Source organism: Oryx dammah, unplaced genomic scaffold (assembly GCF_014754425.2).
Source record: "Oryx dammah isolate SB20612 unplaced genomic scaffold, SCBI_Odam_1.1 HiC_scaffold_28, whole genome shotgun sequence".
Taxonomy (NCBI): Eukaryota; Metazoa; Chordata; class Mammalia; order Artiodactyla; family Bovidae; genus Oryx; species Oryx dammah.
Genome location: NW_024070212.1, coordinates 110,227,024 through 110,249,754, shown reverse-complemented (window position 1 = coordinate 110,249,754; position 22,731 = coordinate 110,227,024). Strand labels below are relative to the sequence as shown.

Here is a 22,731-nt window from a genome sequence, read left to right as displayed (position 1 = left end):
GGGCTGGTCCTTCACTGAGGCTCTGCCCTCCTCCCAGCTTTTTGCCCACAGTGGTCAAGCAGATGGCTGCATCCTCAGGGACCCTGCCACCCTGCAGGCCATCTCCTCCTCCCTCATTCAGACAACACAGAGGAATGTAGTCTGTCCACTCTGGACTCCTTTCCCACCCTCTTCATCCCTCCCCTTTTCCCTGTGCTTCAGGGTGGGCAGGAAGCAGACCCTGGGAGCATCATTGAACATCTCGGGGACCAGAGGTGCACTAGCTGCTACCTGCTTGCAAGCCAGTTATTTGATTTGCAGGAATTTTATGAGCTGGTTGCTAAATATGGTTGGTGGTGGTTTAGTCGCTAAGTCGTGTCTGACTCTTGCGACCCCATGGACTGTAGCCGACCAGGCTCCTCTGTCCATGGGATTTTCCAGGCAAGAGTACTGGAGTGGATTGCCCTTTCTTTCTCCAAGGGATCATCCCAACCCAGGAATCGAACCCAGGTCTCCTGCATTGCAGGCAGATTCTTTACCGACTGAGCTGTGAGGGAAGTCCAAGCAACTGATAAAAACTAGATTTATATATTTTCACAATAAAATTATATTACAAGCAAAGGTAACACATACTTAAGAGTCATCACTTTCTGGTGATTGTGCTTCATTTACTACTATCTGTGTCCTCAAGGTTATCTGCGTCTGTCACATCTCTAAGATGGAAATCGTGTATGATGACCTGGTACCATGAACTGTCCTAACTCCATGTTCAAAGGCATCCTGTGGATAGCTTTAAAAGCAATCCCAGGAGGGGGATTCACACCTTGGAAGAATAATGCTACCAACACGGGTTTGATTATTCTCTCAGTGACTGTCTAGACAATCTTTTCTTAAGAAAGTGATGGCAAAATGTCAAAAATGCAGATTAAAGGTAAACATGTGTAGTGTCTGTAGCCTTCACATTATAAATAGCTCCAACATGGAAAGGCTGTTCTTCCAATATTTAAAAGTGAAAGTGAGGTTGCTCAGTCGTGTCCAGCTCTTTGTGACCCCATGGACTGCAGCCTGCCAGGCTCCTCTGTCCATGGGATTTTCCAGGCAACAATACGAGAGTGGGCTGCCATTTCCTTCTCCAGGGGATCTTCCCAACCCAGGGATCAAACCCAGGTCCCCCGCACTGTAGGTAGATGCTTTTTACCATCTGGGATGCTGCTCATGTCATTGAGGAATGAATCAAGTTCTGACACATGTCTTTTCACTTTTTTCTTGTAAATTATACAAAATACTAACCAACATGCATGTTGGAACTACATTCCTTTGTCAGTTGCAATCGTAGACTGCCTACAGACACAAGAGTCCAGCAAAAATCAAGGAATTATTCTTTAAGAATCAATAGCCTACAAGGGGGACTTCCCTGATAGCCTAGTGACTAAGTCTCCGAGCTCCCAATGCTCAGAGTTCAATCCCTGGTCAGGGAACTAGATTCCACATTCTGTAACTAAGAGTTTGCATGCCACAATGAAGACCTGGTACAACACAATAAATTAAAATAAGTATTTTTAAAATACTTTGCTCTTTAGCCTTCCCTTGTAGCTCAGTCAGTAAAGAATCTGCCTGCAATGCAGGAGACCTGTGTTCGATTCCTGGGTTGGGAAGATCCCCTAGAGAAGGAAATGGCAACCCACTCCAGTATTCTTGCCTGGAGAATCCCATGGACAGAGAAGCCTTGAAGGTTCCCAGTCCATGGGGTCGCAAGAGTCGGACATGATTTAGCAGCTAAACTATCGCCATTAAAAAAAAAATAGACTATATGAAATCTACAATAAAAATGGTGTATATTTATTATTTGTACATTGCATGCTATGTATCCTTTTTATCAGCAAAATCTATAATAAACTTAGGCATACATATATATATGCCTTCTTATATATAAGAACTTAAATATATAAGTTCCCTTCTCCAGGGAATCTTCCCAACCCAGGGATAGACCCAGGTCTCCCATATTGCAGGCAGATTCTTTACCAGCTAAGCCACAAGGGAAGCGCAAGAATACTGGAGTGGGTAGCCTATCCCTTCTCCAGAAGATCTTCCCAACCCAAAAATCGAACTGAGGTCTCCTGAATTGCCGGCGGATTCTTTACCGATGGAGCTATCAGGGAAGCCCATATAAATATGTGTGTGTGTGTATATATTATACACACACACACACTCTTTGTCCAGAGTGTTAAACAGTTGTTAAACATCGATCAACAAACCACTGTCTAAGCATCAGTCTCCTCATCTGCAAAGTGGGATAATAACACCCACCTGCAGAAAGCTTGTATGAGGATTAGATACAACCTGAATCTGAAGCGGTCAGCACAGGGTCACCATCAACACTCACATGTTTGGTAATCACCCACCTACCCATTCCTGGCCAGGTCAGAGGAAAGCTGGGGACCTGTGCAATTACTTTACTTGGAGTCCTTGTTCTCCACTATAAAAGTCCACCTCTCCTCTTGATTCTATCATCTCTGAGTACTTGTCCATCAATCACTCCACTCTCTATGTTTTCTTCTCCCTGGATCACTTCCTTGTGACCTAGAAACATGCTGACATCTATCTTCTCTAGGCTAAAAAAAAAAAGTTTCTTTCCTGATCCTAAGCTACCATCCCCACTTTGTCTAGGCCTCCTCTGCCAACTTTCTAGACAAAAAAGCCAGCTATCAGGGCTCTTTCCCCCCAGCTCCCACCCACTCCTTACCCTGTTACAATCTGCCCTCCCTCCATAGTGAACCTCATCTCTCAGAATGAGTCTCCACTGACCCACTTGCTGGACCCAACACCTCTGCCCCAACCTCATCTGATTCAATCTATTCTTGAAATTGCTCTTGTCTTCCATATAGCATTTTTCCAGAGTTTCCTTGTATCTCTGATTATTTCCTTTCCCACTCTAGTCACCATGACATTCTGCCCCTTTAGTTCCCAGGTTTCAGTCTGTATCCCGTGAAGACAGCGCCTGTGATCTGTGTGGCTGGTTGTCCAGGAAACATCCATCCTCCCCCACTTTCTTTCTATGAGATGCTTCCCTATCACATGGCCCAAGGGCCTAGGGGAGACTGGCCTCACCCCTGGGCTCAAGGAGAGAAGCCAATCAGAGAAACAATATTCCAGCCCTCGCCAGGAGTCAGTTCAGGAATGGACAAGCGTGGAAGAGATTATTCCATGACTACAGTATCTAGTATGCCTGTCTTCCTTAGTATCAGAATTGCATCTGGGCACATGGATGCCCAGGAAAGAAACAAAAGGCATTCTGTAGCCTCCCATTTAACAGGGTGTGGCCAAGTTCTGTCCAATAGGGCTGAGCAGAACCTAGCAGCAAACAACAGTGTGCCCTTCAGATAAAGGGGCAGGTCTTTCCCTTGCCTGAAGTCACCTTGGGCTTAACAGTAAAACCCAGCTTATCGCTTTTCCTCCCGAAATCATTCACATTCAGGGACAGGGGTCCTGTTTTGATTTTTCTTAGTATCACCAACCCCTGGCCCCACAGCTCCAACAATCTTGTTGCTTTTTACTTTCCACCTCCAATCACATGAACACAGAGTTCTGGGTTGTTTTTTTTTGTTGCAGTGTGCAGTGTGCAGGATCTTAGTTCCCTGACCAGGGATCAAACCCATGCCCCCTGCACTGGGAGCACAGAGTCTTAACCACAGGCCCACCAGGGAAGTCCCAACACTGAGAGCTCTAGGGGGTTTGGGATTCATCCCCACCTCCTCCCCAGCCCACTGTCACACTCCTCGTTGGACCTACAGTTCTTCTCCAGGCGTCTACGGAGCCTCCCTGAGTCCAGTCTCTCCCCAGGGAAGTCTGTCCCCGTTGTACCCAAGGCTGATCAGAGCAAGGCCCTGCTCTCCAAGATTGGCCACGCACTGAATCCTCCCGCAGAGCCCAGGGAGAGTTGGGTGAGGCCTGGGAAGCTAGTCAGCAGATAATTCTGGTGATCCACAGGCTGGGGAAAGCCTGACCCTCAGGGGAACCCAGAGCTTCCTGTCCAGCTGCGTCCAGTATGGACAGGGGCCAGCCTCCAAGCCCTCCCTGCCCCTCCCCACCCCATGCCTCAGAGCCTTTGCTCTCACAGTTCCCATGGCAGGAACGCCTTCTCCTCCCTGATTACAAGGTGAATCCCCATTCATCTCTTAACATCTGTCGCGAATGTCAGCTGCTTTATGGCCTTCTCCCAAATTCGGGCGATGGCTTCCTCCATTTGTCATTCATGCCAACAGTTCTTGAGGGCCATTATTAGCCAGGCGCTGTAATTACACAGGTGACACACCTAAGCTGCCTTTGAGTCTGTGGGCGAGGAGGCAGACGAATAAACAGAACAAGTTCAAAAAACTTTATTGTTATTCTTTTCATCTTTTCTCCCATTGTAAAAATAATGCACACACATTATAAAGCCTCACAAAATTATTTTAAAAAGTTGGTCCCTCTGACATCACTATTACTAATACTTGGTATAAAATTATCCAGGTTGTATTTACTATTTCACAAAATTGGCTTTCAAGCATACCGTTTTGCCTAATTCATTTTGGACATCTGTCCACATATAAGGGGATGACAGAGGACAAGATGGTTGGATGGCATCAGCGACTCAATGGATATGAGTTTGAGCCAACTCCGGGAGATGGTGAAGGGCAGGGAAGCCTGGTGTGCTGCAGTCCATGGGGTCGCAAAGAGTCGGACACGACTGAGCAACTGAACAACGGCCAAACGTAAATGCAGCTGCATCTCATTCTTCTAGAGCTGTAGCATGTGTAAATGTGTGGGTGAACCACAGTGGACTCAATTCCTGGGTCACAGACATTTCCGTTACGTTCAGTTCTCCTCTATTACCAACCTCACTGTATGAAAAGCTTTGTCTATACATCTAGGTGCATTGGCACGAGTGTCTCTGAAGGATAAAATCCTCAAGGCAGGGACTTCCCTGGTGGTGTGATGGATAAGGGTCTGCCTGGCAGAAAGATGCTGGACTCCTATCTCCACGCAGCATCACAGAGCTGCGGAGAGAGCACGCTGCTTTGAGGCCTGAACAGGCCAGGCTGTGTTACCCAGGACACTCTGTTTCTGGGCAAAGAAACTCCTGGGATAAGCCAGGAGCGGTGGGGCTTCCACGGTGGCTCAGTGGTAAAGAATCTGCATGCCAGTGCAGTAGATGTGCGTTCAGTCCCTGGATCAGGAAGACTAAACAACCAGCACAAGGGGTTGGCCCCTGGCTGGAGCTGCAGGGAGTCCCAATAGCTCATATCATGTACGGAGTGTGCTCAGTGAGCCAGGCACTTGCTAAATGCTTCAGACGAAAGAAAGCATTTCATCCTCGTGGTGATCTCATTATCAGCTCCATGGTACAGATGAGGAAACTGAGGCACGGACAGGTGACAGGTAAGTGGAGGAGGCAGAATGTGAACCCAGGTGGTCTTATCCACTGCACCCCTTCACCCGTCTCCCCAGCCCCACCCCCACCCCCACCCGCAATTGCAGAAGGACATTTGGAGTGTTTTCCTGATCTCTCTTTCTGCCAGTGTGCTCTGTGGAGAGGAAAATGACAGCACCCAGACTGAGATAAAATCTCCAGAAACGTTCAATGACTGTATGAACTCATGAATGAAGAGAAGCACCCAGAAGGGCTCCAAGACCACGTGCTGCAGAATCCTTCCTGGCTCCCTGGCATCGTCAACGTTGCACATAACGATTCTGATCCAGGGCAAGCCAACAAGGCAGCCTTCTCGGGTCACTCGTTTACACGCAGGTGTCTAAGATGCAAACACGGAGGTAGCCGTTCAAGTAACTCGTGGTTTGGGGTAAAGAGGAATTCTCTAGGAAAGTCTGACTCCAGAGTCATCTGGGACCATTGTACCAGCAAGCCTGTTTGAATCTGATATCAGGAGGCTCCCTGATGGCTCAGTGGTAAAGAATCCCCCTGTCGATGCAAGAGACACGGGTTCGACCCCTGGTCTGGGAAGATCCCACATGCTGCCGAGCAATTAAGCTCATGCACCACAACTATTGAGCCTGTGCTTTAGAAATCCTGGGAGCCAGAACTCCTGAGCCCACAGGCTGCAGCTCCTGAAACGCGAGTGCCCTAGAGCCCATGCTCCTCACAAGAGAAGCCACTGCAGTGAGAACCGGCACCCCACAACTAGAGAAGAGCCCGAGAAGCGATGGAGACCCAGCACAGTCAAAAATTTAAAAAAAATCTGAAACCAGGATCCAAAGCATTTGCCATTGGGCCATTTCGTTTTTAATTTTCAGATGGCACACAGACACACACTCTCCTTTCCCTACCATCTCACGTGCTCAAGCGAGTGCCATCTCCCTTGTCCTGATAAGCTGGTCACCAGCTGGGAGCTCGGCTGGGCAGGGTGCAGGGACGGGGGCGCTGTGCCGCGCAGGAAGGAGGCACCTACCTTGGCTTCAAAGAAGTCCTTGGCACCTCTGACGCCCTCCAGGGCAACGTCGATCTCAGAAAGCTTCGCCAGAGCCATCAGCCCGCTGTCCTCCTGCAGTTCTCCCGCGGCGGCCTTGTGGAAAATAAGCAGGAACTGCAGGGGAAGGTTGGCAAGGGCCAAAGTCAATGTCACCAAGAGATTTACAGTTCCCTCTGACCCAAGCTACAGTCATTGCAGCCATGCCTATTACAAAGGGTGTATACAAAGGGTGTCCACATGACAAGCTATTTACTGTCAACACTGAAAACATGGGGAAATTCCTTGGAAGTCCAGTGGTTAAGACTCCATGCTTCCACTGCAGGGGATGTGGCTTTGATCCCTGGTAGGGGAAACTGAGATCCCATATGCCTCGAGCGAGACACAGTCAAAAAAAACAAAACAAGGGGCTTCCCTGGTGGTCCAGTGGTTAAGCCTCCGCCTTGCGATGCAAGGGACACTGGCTCGATCCTGGTCTGGGAAGATGCCACAATGCCAAGGAGCAACTAAGCCCGGGCACCACAAGTACTGAACCTGTGCTCTAAGAGCCCGGAGGTTACAACTGCTGAAGACTGCTCACCCTAGGGCCCGTGTTTCTCAACAAAGGAAGCCACGACAATGAGAAGCCTGCGCACAGCAACAAAGAGGGCCCCCCCACCCGCTGGCCGTAATTAGAGAAAACCCACATGCAGCAATGAAGACCCACTGCAGCCAATAAACAAACAAATACACAATTTTTTTTTTTTTCAAAAGGCCTATCTTCCCACAGGGATGTAGGGGAAGGGGCACCCTCATGTTGATGAGAGTGTAACCTGAATCAAAATTTTTGGAAGGCGTTTTGGAAATATCTACTAAAAATAAAATGCTTTCACCCTTCTAATCATTAATTCCCCTGCTTGGAATCCATCCCTTAAACATGCACATAAATGTTATATCGCATAAAAACATTACATTAAATGGTTTAAGAAGAAGCACTATGCATAAAAGCAAAAAATTGGCAACATCCTGCTTAACAGCCATGAAAGAAAAGGTCCAATAGATTGGTATGTACTACGTTTAAAACTGAATAATGTAATATTTCTGACATTTTAAGAAACCATTCCTACTTCCCATTTGTGTCCCATTTTGGCATTAAACTATTTATCTTTCTCGGTGTTTTCTACTTTAGCTCTGTCACTTGCCTTTCAATTTTGTTTACGGTAGAAATGTTTTTCAAAAGCTATCAATCTTTGCTTTTCTCTCACCAGTGTTATGCTTAGAAAATCCTTCCTTGCCACCAAGGTTACAGAAACAATCAGAAACCTGTGTTTTTATCTACAGCTTTTAGGACTCTTTTTAAAAAAATGTAAATATTTAATCTCTGAAATTTATTTTGATCTGCCATGTAAAGGTGAAAATTAACCTTATTTTCTTCCACATGGTTAGTTAGTAATCCCCACACCACTTATTGAATAATCCATCATCTTCCTGAAGATTCAAAATGTGACCTGAATGAATTTGTCTTTAAAGTCAGTCTATACTAAGAGAAGACAATACATACAATACTCTGGAGGATACATTTTAAAATAAACAAATAGGTCAACCCGAAAGCGCAGTCCTTGCTCTATCTCACCCCTTGCATGTCCTTCCATCACCCCCAAGGCAGTTTTATGGCTTTTTTACTTCTCTTCTTTAAAATTTTTTTTGTGAATTTGTCAAACAGCTTCTATACCACTTCCATAATTTATCCATCTAAGAAGAATAGATCTTCTCAAGTGGCTCAGTGGTAAAGAATCCCCCTCCCAAGGCAGGAGATGTGGGCTCGATCCCTGGGTTGGGAAAGATGCCCTGGAGGAGGAAATGGCAACCCACTCCAGAATTCTTGCCTGGAGGAATCCATGGACAGAGGAGCCTGGTGGGCTGTAGTCCATGAGGTTGCAAAGAGTCAGACATGACTTAGCATCTGAGCACATACAGACACACACACACACACACACACACACACACACAATATGTATGCCTAAAGGGAAATTTCAATTTTCCTCTAAAGATTATCTTCCCCAAGAGGAAAGAACATTTTCTAAAGCAGAATGAGAGGTAAGACAAGCTCAATGCACTTTTTCCAAATTTCAACTTGAGTGTCTCTTAACGCCTAGAGGGAAGTGTGTCTCATTAAGTGAAAGTCCGAGCTTCCACCATCACCACCCCCAAACGCCTTGCCAACAAGTCCTTCTTTGTCATTCTTGCTTCAAGGGTCCTAACTCTGCTGTGGACTTCGCCAAAAACAAAGCAACCGGTGAAGCAAGATGTTGCAGGATTTTCAGCTTCATGGAGGAGACCGCCACCGTGGTCAGCTTGGCTCGACAGAAATGCCACGGTCACCCACCTGCAGCTTCAAACTCTCTCACTAGAGGCCGGCAAAGACTCAGTTTGCGGCAGACTCTCAGAGCCAGATCACCGGCTCCAAAGAAGACCTGGAAGTCAAGCCTGTTGAAGGAGGAGAGGTTCCCCCAAGAAAAGGATGGGGGACAAGGGGGCTGGGGGATGGTGGTGAGTGGGCTCTCATAGAAGAGACTGAAGATTCCTGCACACGTGAGCAGGGAAAGAGTAAAATATCCAACCATCCCTCGGTCCCCTATGTGTCCTTAAAGCATTTAGCAGAAGCCACCCTCCTTCCCAAGTCTTTATAAGGAGGACACAAAACAGGTTGCCCCTCCGGAGCTTAGGAAAGACGGAGCACCGCCCGCAGCCTAGCACCAATCCTAGTGACCTGGGGCAGGGGAGTCTCTTCTCTAAAATTTATTTTTCTTACTCTGCAGCAAAGATGACAATGTAGGTGTTTACAGAAGAGTATGGGAAGATCCTCTGGAGGAAGAAATGGCAACCCACTCCAATATTCTTGCTTGAAAAGTTCCATGGACAGAGGAGCTTGGTGGACTAGAGTCCATGGGATCGCAAAGAGTCAGACACGACTGAGTGACTAAACACCACCAGCAACAAAAGGGCTTAAAGTATTCCTCAACAGTCCTTTCCCCTGAGTGGATCCCGGCCACGAGTGCTCACTCTCAACTCTGCCGGCTCACAGGTAACCACCAGCAGCTCTGTCATAACTTAGGGGTCTCCCTGCCCCAGCCAGTTAAAGAAAAAAGATCCAGCTCAACTTGAAAATCTCCAGCTTTCCATAGAGCATGCCAGACTTTCCCATTTAATGTATCACAATCACCAACCCCTGAATGACAATTTCTCCAACTGCCCAGCCTTGTTTGTCTTCCTATTTATAGTCCACAAAGACTGGTATGTTGTAGAGAATTGGAAAGTGTCCTAGCTGTGACTCTGAGCAAAGAGGGGGGAGGGAAGGAGAAGCAGAAAACAAAGAAACAGAGAGAACTCACAAAGCTAAAAAGCAGTTTCAGACATGAGCTAGCAAATGCTTGTGATGAATTTAAGGGAATTTTTAATTCCGTGGCTCTGACTGGTGATACAAACACTTGCCCACATTAGTTAGAGCTTTTAGGTGGCGAGTGACAGAAACACACTTGTTGGCTTAAGCAAAAAGGAGGTATTCATTATACAAATAGGATATCTCAAAAGCCAAGGGCAAAATACAGAGGCCTGGATGAAGACTGGAATGGGGAGAGCCAATGTGTTCAAGACCGGAGGCCACATTCTCTCTCAAGCTCTTGTGTCTGGACCACAGGGCAGAAACTGGCCACTCCACACTGAATTATCCTTGCAGGAACAGCCACCTGCAGAGCCAGTGTGCCAAATTCCAGCCCCAAATTCCCAGATACGAATCCAATTGACCTAATCTGGCCACGGGTCCACCCAGGTCCAATCAACCATAAACAGACAGGGGTGCAACCCAGGACAGCCAGGGCTGCCAGGGACCCTCTTAGGGAGGGTAGAGTGGGAGGAGAAAAGAAGACCTACGTTTCCAGTGTGTGCTTATTCGTGCATGTGTGTGTGTGCACTCACTCGTGCCTGACTCTTTGAGACCCTATGGACTGTAACCTGCCAGCCTCCCCAGTCCATGGGATTTTCCCAGCAAGAATACCGGAGTGGGTTGCCATTTCCTCCTCCAGAGGAATCTTCCTTCCTGGGTCTCCTGCACTGGCAGGTGGATTCTTTACCTCTGAACCCCTTGGGAAGCCACCTAGTTCCCAGGACTGACACGTAATCTAGTAAACCCCTTATCCAGCCTTTGTACAAAACCACCACATGTCTGGTCTTGGAGCAATTCTGCTTTGAGACAGATGTAATGGAATTAGTAAGGACTACAAGAAAAAGGGAGGAAGATATTAAGGCCTCTCTGTCTGCCTCCAAAGGAGTCTGAGGTGGGGAGTGCCTGGAATCCGATTCTAGATCCCTAGAGCTACGGAGATAGAACTGCTAACTCCAGTGCATCCTGTGACTTCTCCTACAAGTCTGTACATGTACATAAACTATAAACGCAAACAATTATCTTTTACACACAGTTTGGAAATATGCTTTTGTTCCTGCTTCTCACACTGTCAACGTTTGTCCTCTGGTCATCAAACACTGTGCTAGATCATCGTTTTTAAAGGCTCCTTGTGTGCCATTTTGTTAAATACCCTGAATGTGCACATATAATTTTCATAATTGGAAAAGAAATGGTTTAAAAGAAGGATCAATTCCCTTGAACGTTGAGGGAAAGTAGCAAACTGGTGCTTAATAAAGACATATTTTCTGTATCAAAGGGCTTTTGTTTAGATGTAACTCACTTCAGTCAAGTTAATCCAAAAAAAAAGGGGGGGGGGGCGGAATATAAACTCACCAAGTACCCACTAAGCATCAGGTCAGGAAGGCACTATAGAAATGAGACATTTTGTCTATCTGGCAGCTCCTGCCACATGTGATGATGGTGGTGGAGCTGTTTTATGATGCCCTGTGGCACATGACCTGAATCTAACCAATCACAGTATCCTGGATGCAATGATTGGTCCAGGAGGTGGGCATGTACCCCTATGAGGGCCAATCAGAAGCCTTCTTCTGAGACTGTTATGGATTCTGGGATGAAGTAGCCCTCCATCCCCTGGGGTAATGTAGCCTGGAGCCGAGAGCAACCATCATGGCAGGCCCCAGGGACAACACCCTATTTGGAAAGAAAGGATGTAGAAAAAAGCACAGTCAAGGTACAGCAAGAGAAAATTACTGATTACTGGTGTCTAAAACACTTTCACTTCATCTCCTAGATATGTGAACCAAGAGTCACTTGTTCTTTCCTTGTTTAAATTAGTTAGCATTCTCTTTCCATCACTAGCAGTCAAGCATTCTAACTGATAGAGGCATAGAAAGAGAACTTTGTCCTCAAAACAGTTCCAAGCAAAAGCTGTTAACAGCCCTATTTTAAGGACATAAAAACTGAGGCTGAGAAATAATGTGTTCCAGTTATGCAGCTCTGTGTGGAAGATGGAGGTTGGAATGTACACCTCTTTTCATTATACAAACTCAGCATCAGCCCACTAGTGGCTTACAACATGGGTGGATACTAGCAGAGTGAAATCCTAAGAGCAGGAATTTGGGCTGTGGAGTATTGTGTGGCAAACGTATCCACACGTCCAATTCTGTACTTCTGGGCACGACTCCTAGAGATGGGGCCACAGTGGGACTCTGAATTGACAAAGGACTGAACGCGAACACCCCTGAAGACCTGTAGGTGGGTTGAGTACCCACAATGAAACCCTCTGAAAATGTCCAAGTTTCAGATCGAAATGGCCAAACCAGCAGCTAACCAAAAGCTAACTGAGCATCTTGGAAACAGAGAGGGGTGCATGCAGGAGGATCCTGGGTCAAACAGAGGGGAGGGATTTTCAGTTGGTGACTTGCATAGACATCTAAGCACCCTCGATTTCCATTCCCCTGAGGTTAAAACTTTGCCACAGAAGTTCTTTCCCCAGCAGTGCCTCCAAAGCTTCACCAAGGCAAAATCCTTTACTTTCTACATCCCAGGGGTAGCCAGATTATTGTTGTCGTTATGTGTGCTCAGTTACGTCCGGCTCTTTGTGACCCCATGAACTGTAGCCTGCCAGGCTCCTCTGTCCATGGGATTCCCCAGGCAAGAATCCTGGAGTGGGTTGCCATTTCCTCCTCCAGGGTATCTTCCCAACCCAGGGATCGAACCCACGTCTTCTGCATTTCAGGCTGGTTCTTTACCACTTGAGACACTGGAAAGAAAGAGCTAATGCCTAGCATGATGCATGAATAATACAAAGGATTGTATTATTATTATTAATAATTTGTAGTAATACAAGTGAGAGGCAAGGGAACCAGAGAGGCAGCCGCAAAGTTGAACGTGGTAAATGAGGGTGGCAGGCTGTCTCCCAGGCCCAGCCCTGAGCCGGGATCTGATTTCAGGCAAGTGCTGACCTTTTCGGTCTTCTAGCTCCTTAGCTCTGAAATGAGAAGTCTGGCAGCAGATTATCCTGAGGGTTACGCCCAACACAGGTTTTCCATGATCTATCTCCACATCAGCCAGTTGAGGAAAGGAAGAGATGGGGGATTCTGAAGTTGATCTGTGAGCAGTGAGAGGCACGGTCAGCTGGGGAAGGGACTCATGGCTGCAAACTCAGCTTCAGAGAGAACTGCACCCAGCCCCCCGCCCCCGCAACCAGGAAGAGCATCCAAAGGCCCTATCTAGCCTGGACGGAAGACCAGTATTTGGCCAAAGTTCTCACCCTCAGAAACCAGGATGCCCGCACTCCACTGTTTCTGGAATAATCAAGGTTAAACACCAGAAGACAAGGACTGTCCTCTCTTCTTTCAGCTTCCGAGGGTCCCAAAAGAGACACGACTGAAAACGAGACCACAGCAGCTGGGCTAATGTCCAAACCTTCAGCCTGGATGGACTTGCCAAAGTTATTCTAATACCAGGTCATGGATACATCTAAAAACCTTTCAATAAAACTCAAACACACAAGACATGCAATTCCCTTCCTTGTGGAGCTGCATTCTTGCCATGGAAGAAACCCAGTGGCCTTGAGATTTATTCCCCAAAGTAAAAATGGCTGAGGTTTTCACCCATTGGGAAATCAGGAGGATCTATGTGTATTCTTCCAGGAATATATCTGTATGTACACAATTTTGCTCACAATTCCAGGGGTCCAAAGACCAAAAACCTATCCTGGACTCGTTTGGAGGAGAAGGTTCAGGGGCAGAAAGTAAGACCCTTTGTTTAATTATTTTTTTAAAAAACTACTTTAAAATGCATATTTTAAAAATTAATGGGCTTTCCAGGTAGTTCAGTGGTACAGAATCCATCTGCAAGCAGGAGATAAGGGTACAATCCCTGGGTCAGGAAGATTCCCTGGAGAAGGAAATGGCAACTCACTCCAGCATTCTTGCCTGGGAAATCCCATGGACAGAGGAACCTGGCGGGCTATATCCATGGGTTTGCAAAGAGTCGGATAGGACTTAGCAACTAAACAACAACAACATAAAACTTAACAGTTTAAATATATTTTTAAAGTGTGAAACTAAAAACCACCAAAACTTTGTACCCACAAACATTTACTATGAATGTTTTAGTGAACATCCCTCCAGATTGCTCAATATTCACCATTTTACCCAAAGGAGGCTATCCTACCCAAAGTGATTTTCAAACTGCTTGCTGAGCATTTTCTCATGCCAGCACTGTGGTTCACTAGCTCCTTAAAGATATGTTAAAAAGCAGAACTGCAGGTTAAATATCCAAGCAGCTCTCTAGAGGGGCCCAAGACATTGTGTAGTCCAGGGGATGGTAAATCAGCGGGTCCTCTCGGACCCTCACCCTCCAGGGGCTCACGGCCAGGACGCAGGTACCTCACGGAAGCTGAGTTTGCCATCAAAGTCCTCGTCCACCTCCTTGATCATGCTCTTCAGGCCCAGGTGGGTCTGGGGGGCCCCCAGCTTCTCCATCATCAGCTTCAGCTCCATCAGGTCAATGAAGCCATCCCTTCCAGCATCATACCTGTGGGGTCAAACGCAGGGCGCTGGTGAGGGATAGCCACGGCCAGGACCAAAAGACACTTGTTAACCTACCATTTGAAATGCTTTTGGCTTTTGGCTTTAGTTACTTAAAAAAGACTCAAACTACTCCTGCCTTGCAGTGGCCACCAGGGTCACTGCGTTGGAAGGGTCCCCGGCCTCTCCTTCAACACCTCTGGACTCTGCAGGGTCCAACTCAAAGCGGGTCTTGGACTCCAGGAATGTTTTCATATCTGTTAACGCCTTAATTAAGCCGTAAGTTTCCTGAGGATGAAAAACACGCCTGTTTACCTATATTTTTCCCCATTTTAGTCAACAAAGATCCACGGAACTCCTAACGCTGGACAATGGAAGGGCTGCCACAAGGCACCCTATGCACCCACTCTATTACACTGACGGTTCTGGAAGCTTCCTTCGGTCACCAGTCCCTGGGTCCCCACCACCCCATTTCCATCCACCTCTCCTCTCGTCCGCAGGTCTCCTGTCTCTGGAAGCTGCTTTGCCGACCTGGCACTCTGGTTTCACGCTTAGCCCTCCGGCTCCCAGATATCCAGTCCCCAGGTCTGAATGGCCATGCCCGGATGTTATAGATGAGCCGGGACTTGGCACAATACTCTTGGCCAAGTTTCGACACAGGGCCAGCACCTTTGCTGACGGTGCCCCAAGCCCCCAAGCCTCCCCACGGCAGGGATCCTGGCCCTGCCCTGTACTCCTGAGTGCCTGGGTCAGCCCTGTGGGACCCTTCTTCAGCCTCTGTTCTTCTCCCCCAGCCACTCCACACAGCCCCACCCCCAGCATCCTTCTCTACACACTTGGGCTATTATGGAGCTTCTCACAGACTCCCTGGCTCTTCTCCTAGCAAATCCATCCTAGTCTCCACTCCCCAGAGATCCTTTGTTACTACAGTATGAACATCATGCGTTAAAATCAAATCCATTCAGAACAGCCCAAAGGTGGGAACAACCCCAGAATCCCCTGACTGATGAACAGATAAGCAAAATGAAGTATATCCATACAATGGGACATTATATGTTTACACAATAGCATATTATTCTCCATTTTTAAAATGAAATTCTGGTCTTCCTTGGTGGTGAAGTGGATAAGAATCCACATGCCAATGCAGGGAACATGGGTTTGATCCCTGGTCCAGGAAGATTCCACACAATGCAGAGTAATTAAGCCCAGGAGCCACAACTACTGAGCCCGTGGGCAGCAACTACTAAAGCCTGAGCACCGAAGAGCCTGTGCTCTGCAACAGGGAAAGCCACTGCGATGAGAAGCCCACGCACTGCAACTAGAGAAAGCCCTTGTAGCAACGAAGACCCAGCGAGGTCAAAAATAAATAAATAAAATTATTTTAAAAATGAAATTCTATACTTTGCTGACAAAGGTCCATACAGTCAAAGCCATGGTTTTTCTAGTAGTCATGTATGGATGTGAGAGTTGGACCATAAAGAAAGCTGAGCACAGAAGAATCGATGCTTTTGAACTATGGTGTTGGAGAAGACTCTTGAGAGTCCCTTGGACTGCACGGAGATCAAACCAGTTCATCCTAAAGGAAATTAGTCCTGAATATTCATTGGAAGGACTGATGTTGAAGCTGAAGCTCCAATACTCTGGCCACCTGATGCGAAGAGCTGACTCATTGGAAAAGATTCTGATGCTGGGAAAGAATGAAGGCAGGAGGAGAAGGGGATGACAGAGGATGAGACTGTTGGATGGCATCACCAACTCAATGGACATGAGTTTGAGCAAGCTCCAGGAGTTGGTGATGGACAGGGAAGCCTAGTGTGCTGCAGTTCATGGAGTCAAAAAGACTCGGACATGACTGAGCGACTGAACTGAATACATGCTACAACACAGATGAAACTTGAGAACATTATGCTAAGATTGAAATAAACCAGACACAAAAAGACAAACCTGCATAATTCCACTTATATGAGATTTCCAGAATTCCTAGAGTAGCTACTAGAGACCAGGGGGAAGAGGGGTGGGGTGGGAGTTACTGTTTCACGGTTTAGAGTTTCAATTTGGGATGAAGAAAAGGTCCTGGAAATGGAAGGTAGTAATGGTTACACAAGAATGTGAGCATATGGTGATCTCAACACTTAAATGGTTAAGATGGTAAACATTATGCATATTTTACCACAGTTAAAAAAAAATAAATACAAACAAACAAAAAAACAGACTTCTTGACTGTCAGTTCTGCCCACCCTCAGTTCCACAAAAGAAACCACCATTGTTGGGGAGCACACCACACTCGTAGCCTGTGGGCATCCAGAAATCTAACCATGTGGGCTGGTGGTATTTTGAGGCCCACGTGGTCTTGCTGGAGATGAAGCCTAGTACTCCCCAGGGTGCTGTGTTCCAGCCACAGTGGCCAGCTCATGCCGTTCCTCCCACCCACAACATATTCCCACCCCACCCTCCTTGGTGGCCTTTTCTGTCCCCTGGAGCCAAGGAGCTTGCCCCACTTCCTCTGGTCTCCAACAGCACTGTCTGCCCTCTGTTCTTGAACAGATGCCACCTCCTCCAGGCAGCTCTGTGCTCCCCCTGGACTCCCACCACCTTCTTGGCTGGAAGGAACACGTTGCAAAAGTTCTGTGCTAAAGTTCACAGATGAGTCCCCTGGAAGTTCTTGGTGGGCTCTGAAAACCCTGAAGGACAAGACAGGTGTTCCAGTGCGGTTTCCAGGTGTGCCAGGGTTTCCAGGAAGCAGGCAGAGTTTATAAATCACAGATGGACTAGCTCTGGATCTAGTATTATCAACATGATTTGTGAGCACTTAAAAGAGGAAACAGTGATTGCCAGGGGTTCCCTAAAAGTGATTCAGGGATTGGCCGTATTTTCTTGGTTTTTAGCTTTAAAAATAATAATAATAATAGCTTTATCATTCTTCCCTGGTGGTCCAGTGGTTAAGAATCCGCCTGCCAGTAGAGGAGACATAGTTTCAGTCCCTGGTTCAGGAAGATCCCACATGACTCGGAGCAGCTAAGCCCGAGTGCCTGTGGGCCCTGCTTGCCACAACTAGAGAGAGTCCGAGCACAGCAATGAAGACCCAGAGCAGTCAAAAATAAATAAATAAATGATTTTTTTTAAAGAACTTGAACACTGAAAATAGCACCTTTATTGAGATACAATTTATATGCCACAAAATTCACTCTTTTAAATTGAAGTGGAAGTGAAAGTCGCTCAGTCGCGTCCGACTCTTTGTGATCCCATCGACTATACAGTCCATGGAATTCTCCAGGCCAGAATTCTGGAGTGGGTAGCCTTTCCCTTCTCCAGGGAATCTTCCAAACCTAGGGATTGAACCCAGGTCTCTCGCACTGCAGGCGGATTCTTTACCACTTGAGTCACCAGGGAAGCCCAAGAATCCTGGAGTGGGTAGCCTGTCCCTTCTCCACCGGATCTTCCCAACCCAGGAATCAAACTGGGGTCTCCTGCATTGCAGGTGGATTCTTTACCAACTGAGCTATGGTGGCGCAGTTTAAATTGCACACCTCAGTGATTTTTAGCATATTCACAACGTTGTAGAACTATCCATCACTGCCTATTAATAACTCCCCAACATTTTCATCACCCCGAAAAGAACTCCACGCCCTGCAGCAGTCATTCCCCATTCCCTCTTCTCAATCTCCTGCAACTACCAGCTTGCTTTCTGTCTCTGTGTGTTTGCCTATTCTCGGCATTTCATATAAATGGAACCATTCTATATGTGACTTTTTGGGTCTGGCTTCCTTCACTTAGGGTAATGTTTTCAAGGTCCACCATGTTGTAGCACACATCAATCACTATTTTATTCTTGTTATTTATCGCTGAATAATATTCTATTGTATAAATATACCATATTTTGTTTATCCATTCTTCAGCTGAGAGACATTTGAGTTGTTTCCACTTCTGGCTATGATGAATCATGCTGCTATGAACACTTCTGTCCAAGTTTTGTATGGACATATGCCTTCATTTCCCTTGGGTCAATATCCCAGGGCAGAACTGCTGGGTCTCTTGCTTTTGAAACAAGATGGTCAAGCAGGTCCACCAGAACACCAGGACTGACTCTATCAGAATCAGCAAGGCCCTCTATCAGGCTTCTGGAGGGAAAGATAAACAGGGGTAGATGCCCATGCAATTCAGTGGCTGGCCTGTTAGGTAGGTATAGGTAGGCCACCTAGGAAGAGTGCTGACTGTCAAATTTGCTGGGGCAGGGCTTCCCAGCTGGATCAGTGGTAAATCCGCCTGCCCAGGCAGGAGACACACATTCAACCCCTGATCTGGGAAGAGATCCCACGTGCTGCGGAGCAACTAAGCCCTGCGCACCACAGTGAAGAGTGGCTCCCATCACAGAATGAACGAACCTTGAAGACGTTATGCTAAGTGAAAGTAAGTCAGATGCAAAAGGACAAATTCTGCATGATTCCAGCTGTCTGACATTCCGAGAATAGTCAGATTCACAGACAGAAAGGAGAATGGTGGCGGAGAGAATGGGGAATGGGGAGTTACTGTTTATCATAGTTAGCACGTGTGCTAATTCACTTCACTTGTGTACGACTCTAAGACTCTATGGACTGCAGCCCGCCAGGCTCCTCTGTCCGTGGGATTCTCCAGCCCAGAACGCTGGAGTGGGTTGCCAAGCCCTTCTCCAGGGGATCTTCCCGACCCAGGGAAGGCCGGATCTGAGCGTTGCAAGCTGCAGTCCACAGGGTCGCAAAGAGTCGGAGGCGACCTAGCGACTGAACGATAACAAGGAAGACCTTCCTGGCAAAAACAGCTAACACAGGACCTGAGGTGAGAAGAGCTCTTACAAACAGGCCGGAGGGACGGTCTCTGGTACAGGGAGTCCTGCTCCAAGTGAACAGGCTTCTCTAGTGTGGAGCTCTCCAAAGCCTTCCATACGGTCATGTGTCCGAAGGCAACAGCGCTCGGGCCACACGGTCCTCTGCGTTCAGGGACTTTCTACGGGGGGAGGCTCCTCTAAGCAATCGTTCCAAGGAAAACACTTGGGGAAACAGCTTCTCAGGGCAACGCTACCTCAGAAAGGCGGCCAGGTGAACGGCCCCTGTGCTCTGCCCTCCAGGCCCAGAGTGTGGACAGGTGTTCCCTGCCCTCTGCTCAGCGTACGATGCTGGTCCCAATGAAGTCTGCAGAGGAAACGGAAACCGAAGATGGGGTGCATCCAAGATACAGATCTTCCGGGCAGAGGCTGAGAGTCGGGGTCCGAACCCGGAGAAGAAAGGGAGGGAAATGAAGGGAAAACGAGAACAGCTGAAACGCTCAAGGGTGAGGAGAAGGGCCTCAGGAACCGGAGATGAACTGGGACGAGATAAGAAAAGGTCAGGGAACAAGGCAGGAGTTTGTCCTCGCCTGGCAGGGGCAGGGAGGACCAGGGCCACCCCCCATCACCTGAGCCTGCAGCCAACACGGGCTCCCCAGCCCAAAGTGCGGTCAGGCTGGGGCTGTGGGCAGCGAGGGGCTCAAAGACCTTACCCATGCATTTCCCCGGGGTTCTGACTCAGAAGGGCCATGAAGGGTTGGAAAACTTCTCTTAAGCCCTCAAGCCTGAAATACTTTCCAGGCCTAAGAACAAAGGCCAAATGTGTGAGAAACAGCCTTGGTGAAGGCTGGGCAACAGGTGAAAGGAATTCCCATTTCTTTAAATAGGCAGGAAATTGGGGGCTGACCATAGTGGGTGCAGAAGCCCACCACCTCGGAGGACAAATCCCAGGCGGAGGAAAGGGTCCGCCATCCGGCCAGAGGGCCAGTTTGGCCTAGGAATAACGCCCGTGTGTGGACAGAGAGGGGACGTCTCCAAGGGAAGAGGGGCAGGGAAGACAGGGGTCACGAGCCAGCCAGCGCCTCCACTCCCAGGGACCCAGCAAAGACTGCGTCCCTTTGTTCCTGCCTGAAGCACCGGCCAAGCACCATCGTTAAGTCCCGGCCAGACTAGAAAGAGACCACATTAGTGGTGTCCCCGCCCTCCCCTTGGAACTGGGATTTGTAATCCAGAAGCACGCCCTTCTCCCTTTAAAGTGACCGTCTCTCAGGGCTGGTCCACAGCCACCTCCTCCAGGGCCTGCATTTACAAGGCAGGCAGAAAAACCCTCCCAGGTGGCCCCTCATCATCTCACGGTTTTATCTGCTCCTCTCAAATCATCCGATGACCGTCTGCCGTCGGCGCAGACAATGGGGTTCAAAGCACCTAGTAACTACCACTGGTCTGCCTTGCAGCTCACACACATTGTCTCATACAGGAACCCTTTCAACATTCCTATGAAGAATTAATAATAGACGCCTGCGTTTACTCTTTATTGAGCACTTCCTAAGTGCCAGGCACTGTGCTAAGTCACCTTATTTAATTCAGCCGGGCTGTGAGGTGGTTATTAGTCACCCCCCTTGACAGGTGGTGACAGAGTGCATACATGATATTCCAACAAACAGACCACTAGTTAACTGCGAGAGTTAGATGTTTTACAATTTGTATCTGATGACGTTGGCAGAGATAACAGGAGCCGCGTTGCTGAGTCCTATTGGTATCCCCTTAAGTCCTTGGCTCCTCCTCTACCAATATCTTCGCTCCATTCACCAGTTTTTTTCCCCCTATAATTTAAATTTTAACCCACATTTTCCCTCTTAAAGGCAGTCTAGGATATTACAAAGAAAAGCCATTCATGGTTCCAAGACACCCCCTGCCCCACCCCAACCTTGTTTGTCTCCTGGGGCTTCTTTCTAGCCCTCTTCTGGATTGGTGAGCTTTTTCTCTTGCTTTTGCTTTGAAAGGTCCACCTTCCTTTCCTCTTGCTATTCTCCAGGACCTCTGAGTGGGGAGACTCCAGCCCCATCAGAGGTGCACATGGCCCTGCAGATACAGGCCTGGGTGCAGTCCCAGCCTTGCCATTCACGTGGGAGAGACGGGCTAGCAAGCCCACTGCAGACCATCACTGAGCTGTCTGTGCCGTGCAGAGCTGTTGAGGGGCCAAAAAAGATAACCCACCAGCTCTGGCCCCTGTGCCTGGTAAGCGTGCGATGGGAGGAAGCTATATTTAAAAGTAGGACCTGTCCACAACCATGAAGAGGAAGCAGACAACTTCCAGGGCTGCTGCTGAAGAGGTACCGACACCCACTGGCCTCAAACAGCATCCAACACCATTAGCATTCTGGAAGAAACTGCAGTCCACAACCTGCTGCGGCCCCTTAGGCTGAATTTCCAGGAAACCCTTATAGAATAACTCTTGTCACCCGCCTGTCCTGATGACAGCATCAGATCTGCCCTCCAAGGCCTCACTTGAGGGCTTCCTGACTCTGACTGGGGCCATCACTGGCTGGTGGAACGGGGTGGAGTGAAGCAGGATGGTCTGAGGTCCCCAAACTAGGTCTATGACCTGAGAAAGCCCCCAGCCTGGCCAAAGGGGCCCAAATGAGCCCTAAGTCTCACCCTGCCAAAGGCCCTGCCAGTAAGGGAGAGAGGCAAGGGGGCAGGGCCAGTTTCCAGCGTCTATACAGTGCTGGTCCATGAATGGCTTGCTCTCTGGGCTCCACTGTGCAGAGCCCCTGGGTTTTCTTGGGTTTCACCTCCCCAGAATAATCCTGCTATCAAGGAAGAAAGAAGCGGGCCAGCCTTTTGTCTGCCTGGGGCTCGGCCATCAGAAACCACCTTGGGGATCCCCAGAGGGTAGAGGGTTCTCAGGAAATGGCAGCACCCCAGAAAATGCCTTACTCTTAATGTTGGGGGAGGGGTGCCTAGGCCTCAGGGCACCAGGAGCTTGGAACACCCGGCTTTCCCCCAGAAAGTCCTGGTACGGGAATCACGCGCTGCCTCTTCAGTCAGGCAGGCTCTGGCCACTCAAAGTGTGGTCCCCGGACCAGTGGCCCAGGATTGTCTAAGACGCAGAATTTCCTGTCCCTCCCCAGACCTGCTAAATCAGAACCTGCGTTTTCACAAGGTTCCCCCTGCTGGCAGGCTCTTTCAGGTAGGAGAAGGGCACTGTACCAGACCATGCCCGAAGCATATGGCCTTTCCCAGGGCCTGTGGGTGTCCCAACAGTGTCTACCCAGATGAGCTCAGCCCCCTCCCCCAGGTCAGTTCATTTCATTCACTCAGTAGCGTCTGACTCTTTGCGATCCCATGGACTGTAGCACACCAGGCCTCCCTGTCCATCACCAACTCCCGGAATTTACTTAAACTCATGTCCATCGAGTCGGTGATGCGATCCAACCATCTCGTCCTCTGTGTCCCCTTCTCCTCCCGCCTTCAGTCTTTCCCAGCATCAGGGTCTTTTCTAAGGAGTCGGTTCCCCCAGGTCACAGGACCGGGTTCCTCCTCCAGGCCTCC

General features: G+C 48.4%; 1 protein-coding gene across 2 annotated transcripts in view; it reads right to left on the bottom strand.

The window, feature by feature from the left end:
• The window catches only part of EFHD1 (EF-hand domain family member D1), a 44,468-nt gene that overhangs the window by 4,739 nt on the left and 16,998 nt on the right, over positions 1-22,731 (bottom strand). Inside the window, exons 1-3 of one of the 2 annotated variants that reach the window (XM_040231774.1) lie at positions 15,307-15,311; positions 14,238-14,385; positions 6,423-6,557 (exon numbers count right to left, since the gene is read on the bottom strand). In XM_040231774.1, coding sequence (XP_040087708.1) covers positions 6,423-6,557; positions 14,238-14,351 — 249 coding nt within the window. In that variant the 5' untranslated portion in view covers positions 14,352-14,385; positions 15,307-15,311. Of the gene's footprint in view, positions 1-6,422; positions 6,558-14,237; positions 14,386-15,306; positions 15,312-22,731 lie in introns of those variants that run through there. The other variant, XM_040231773.1, reaches the window with a different exon arrangement.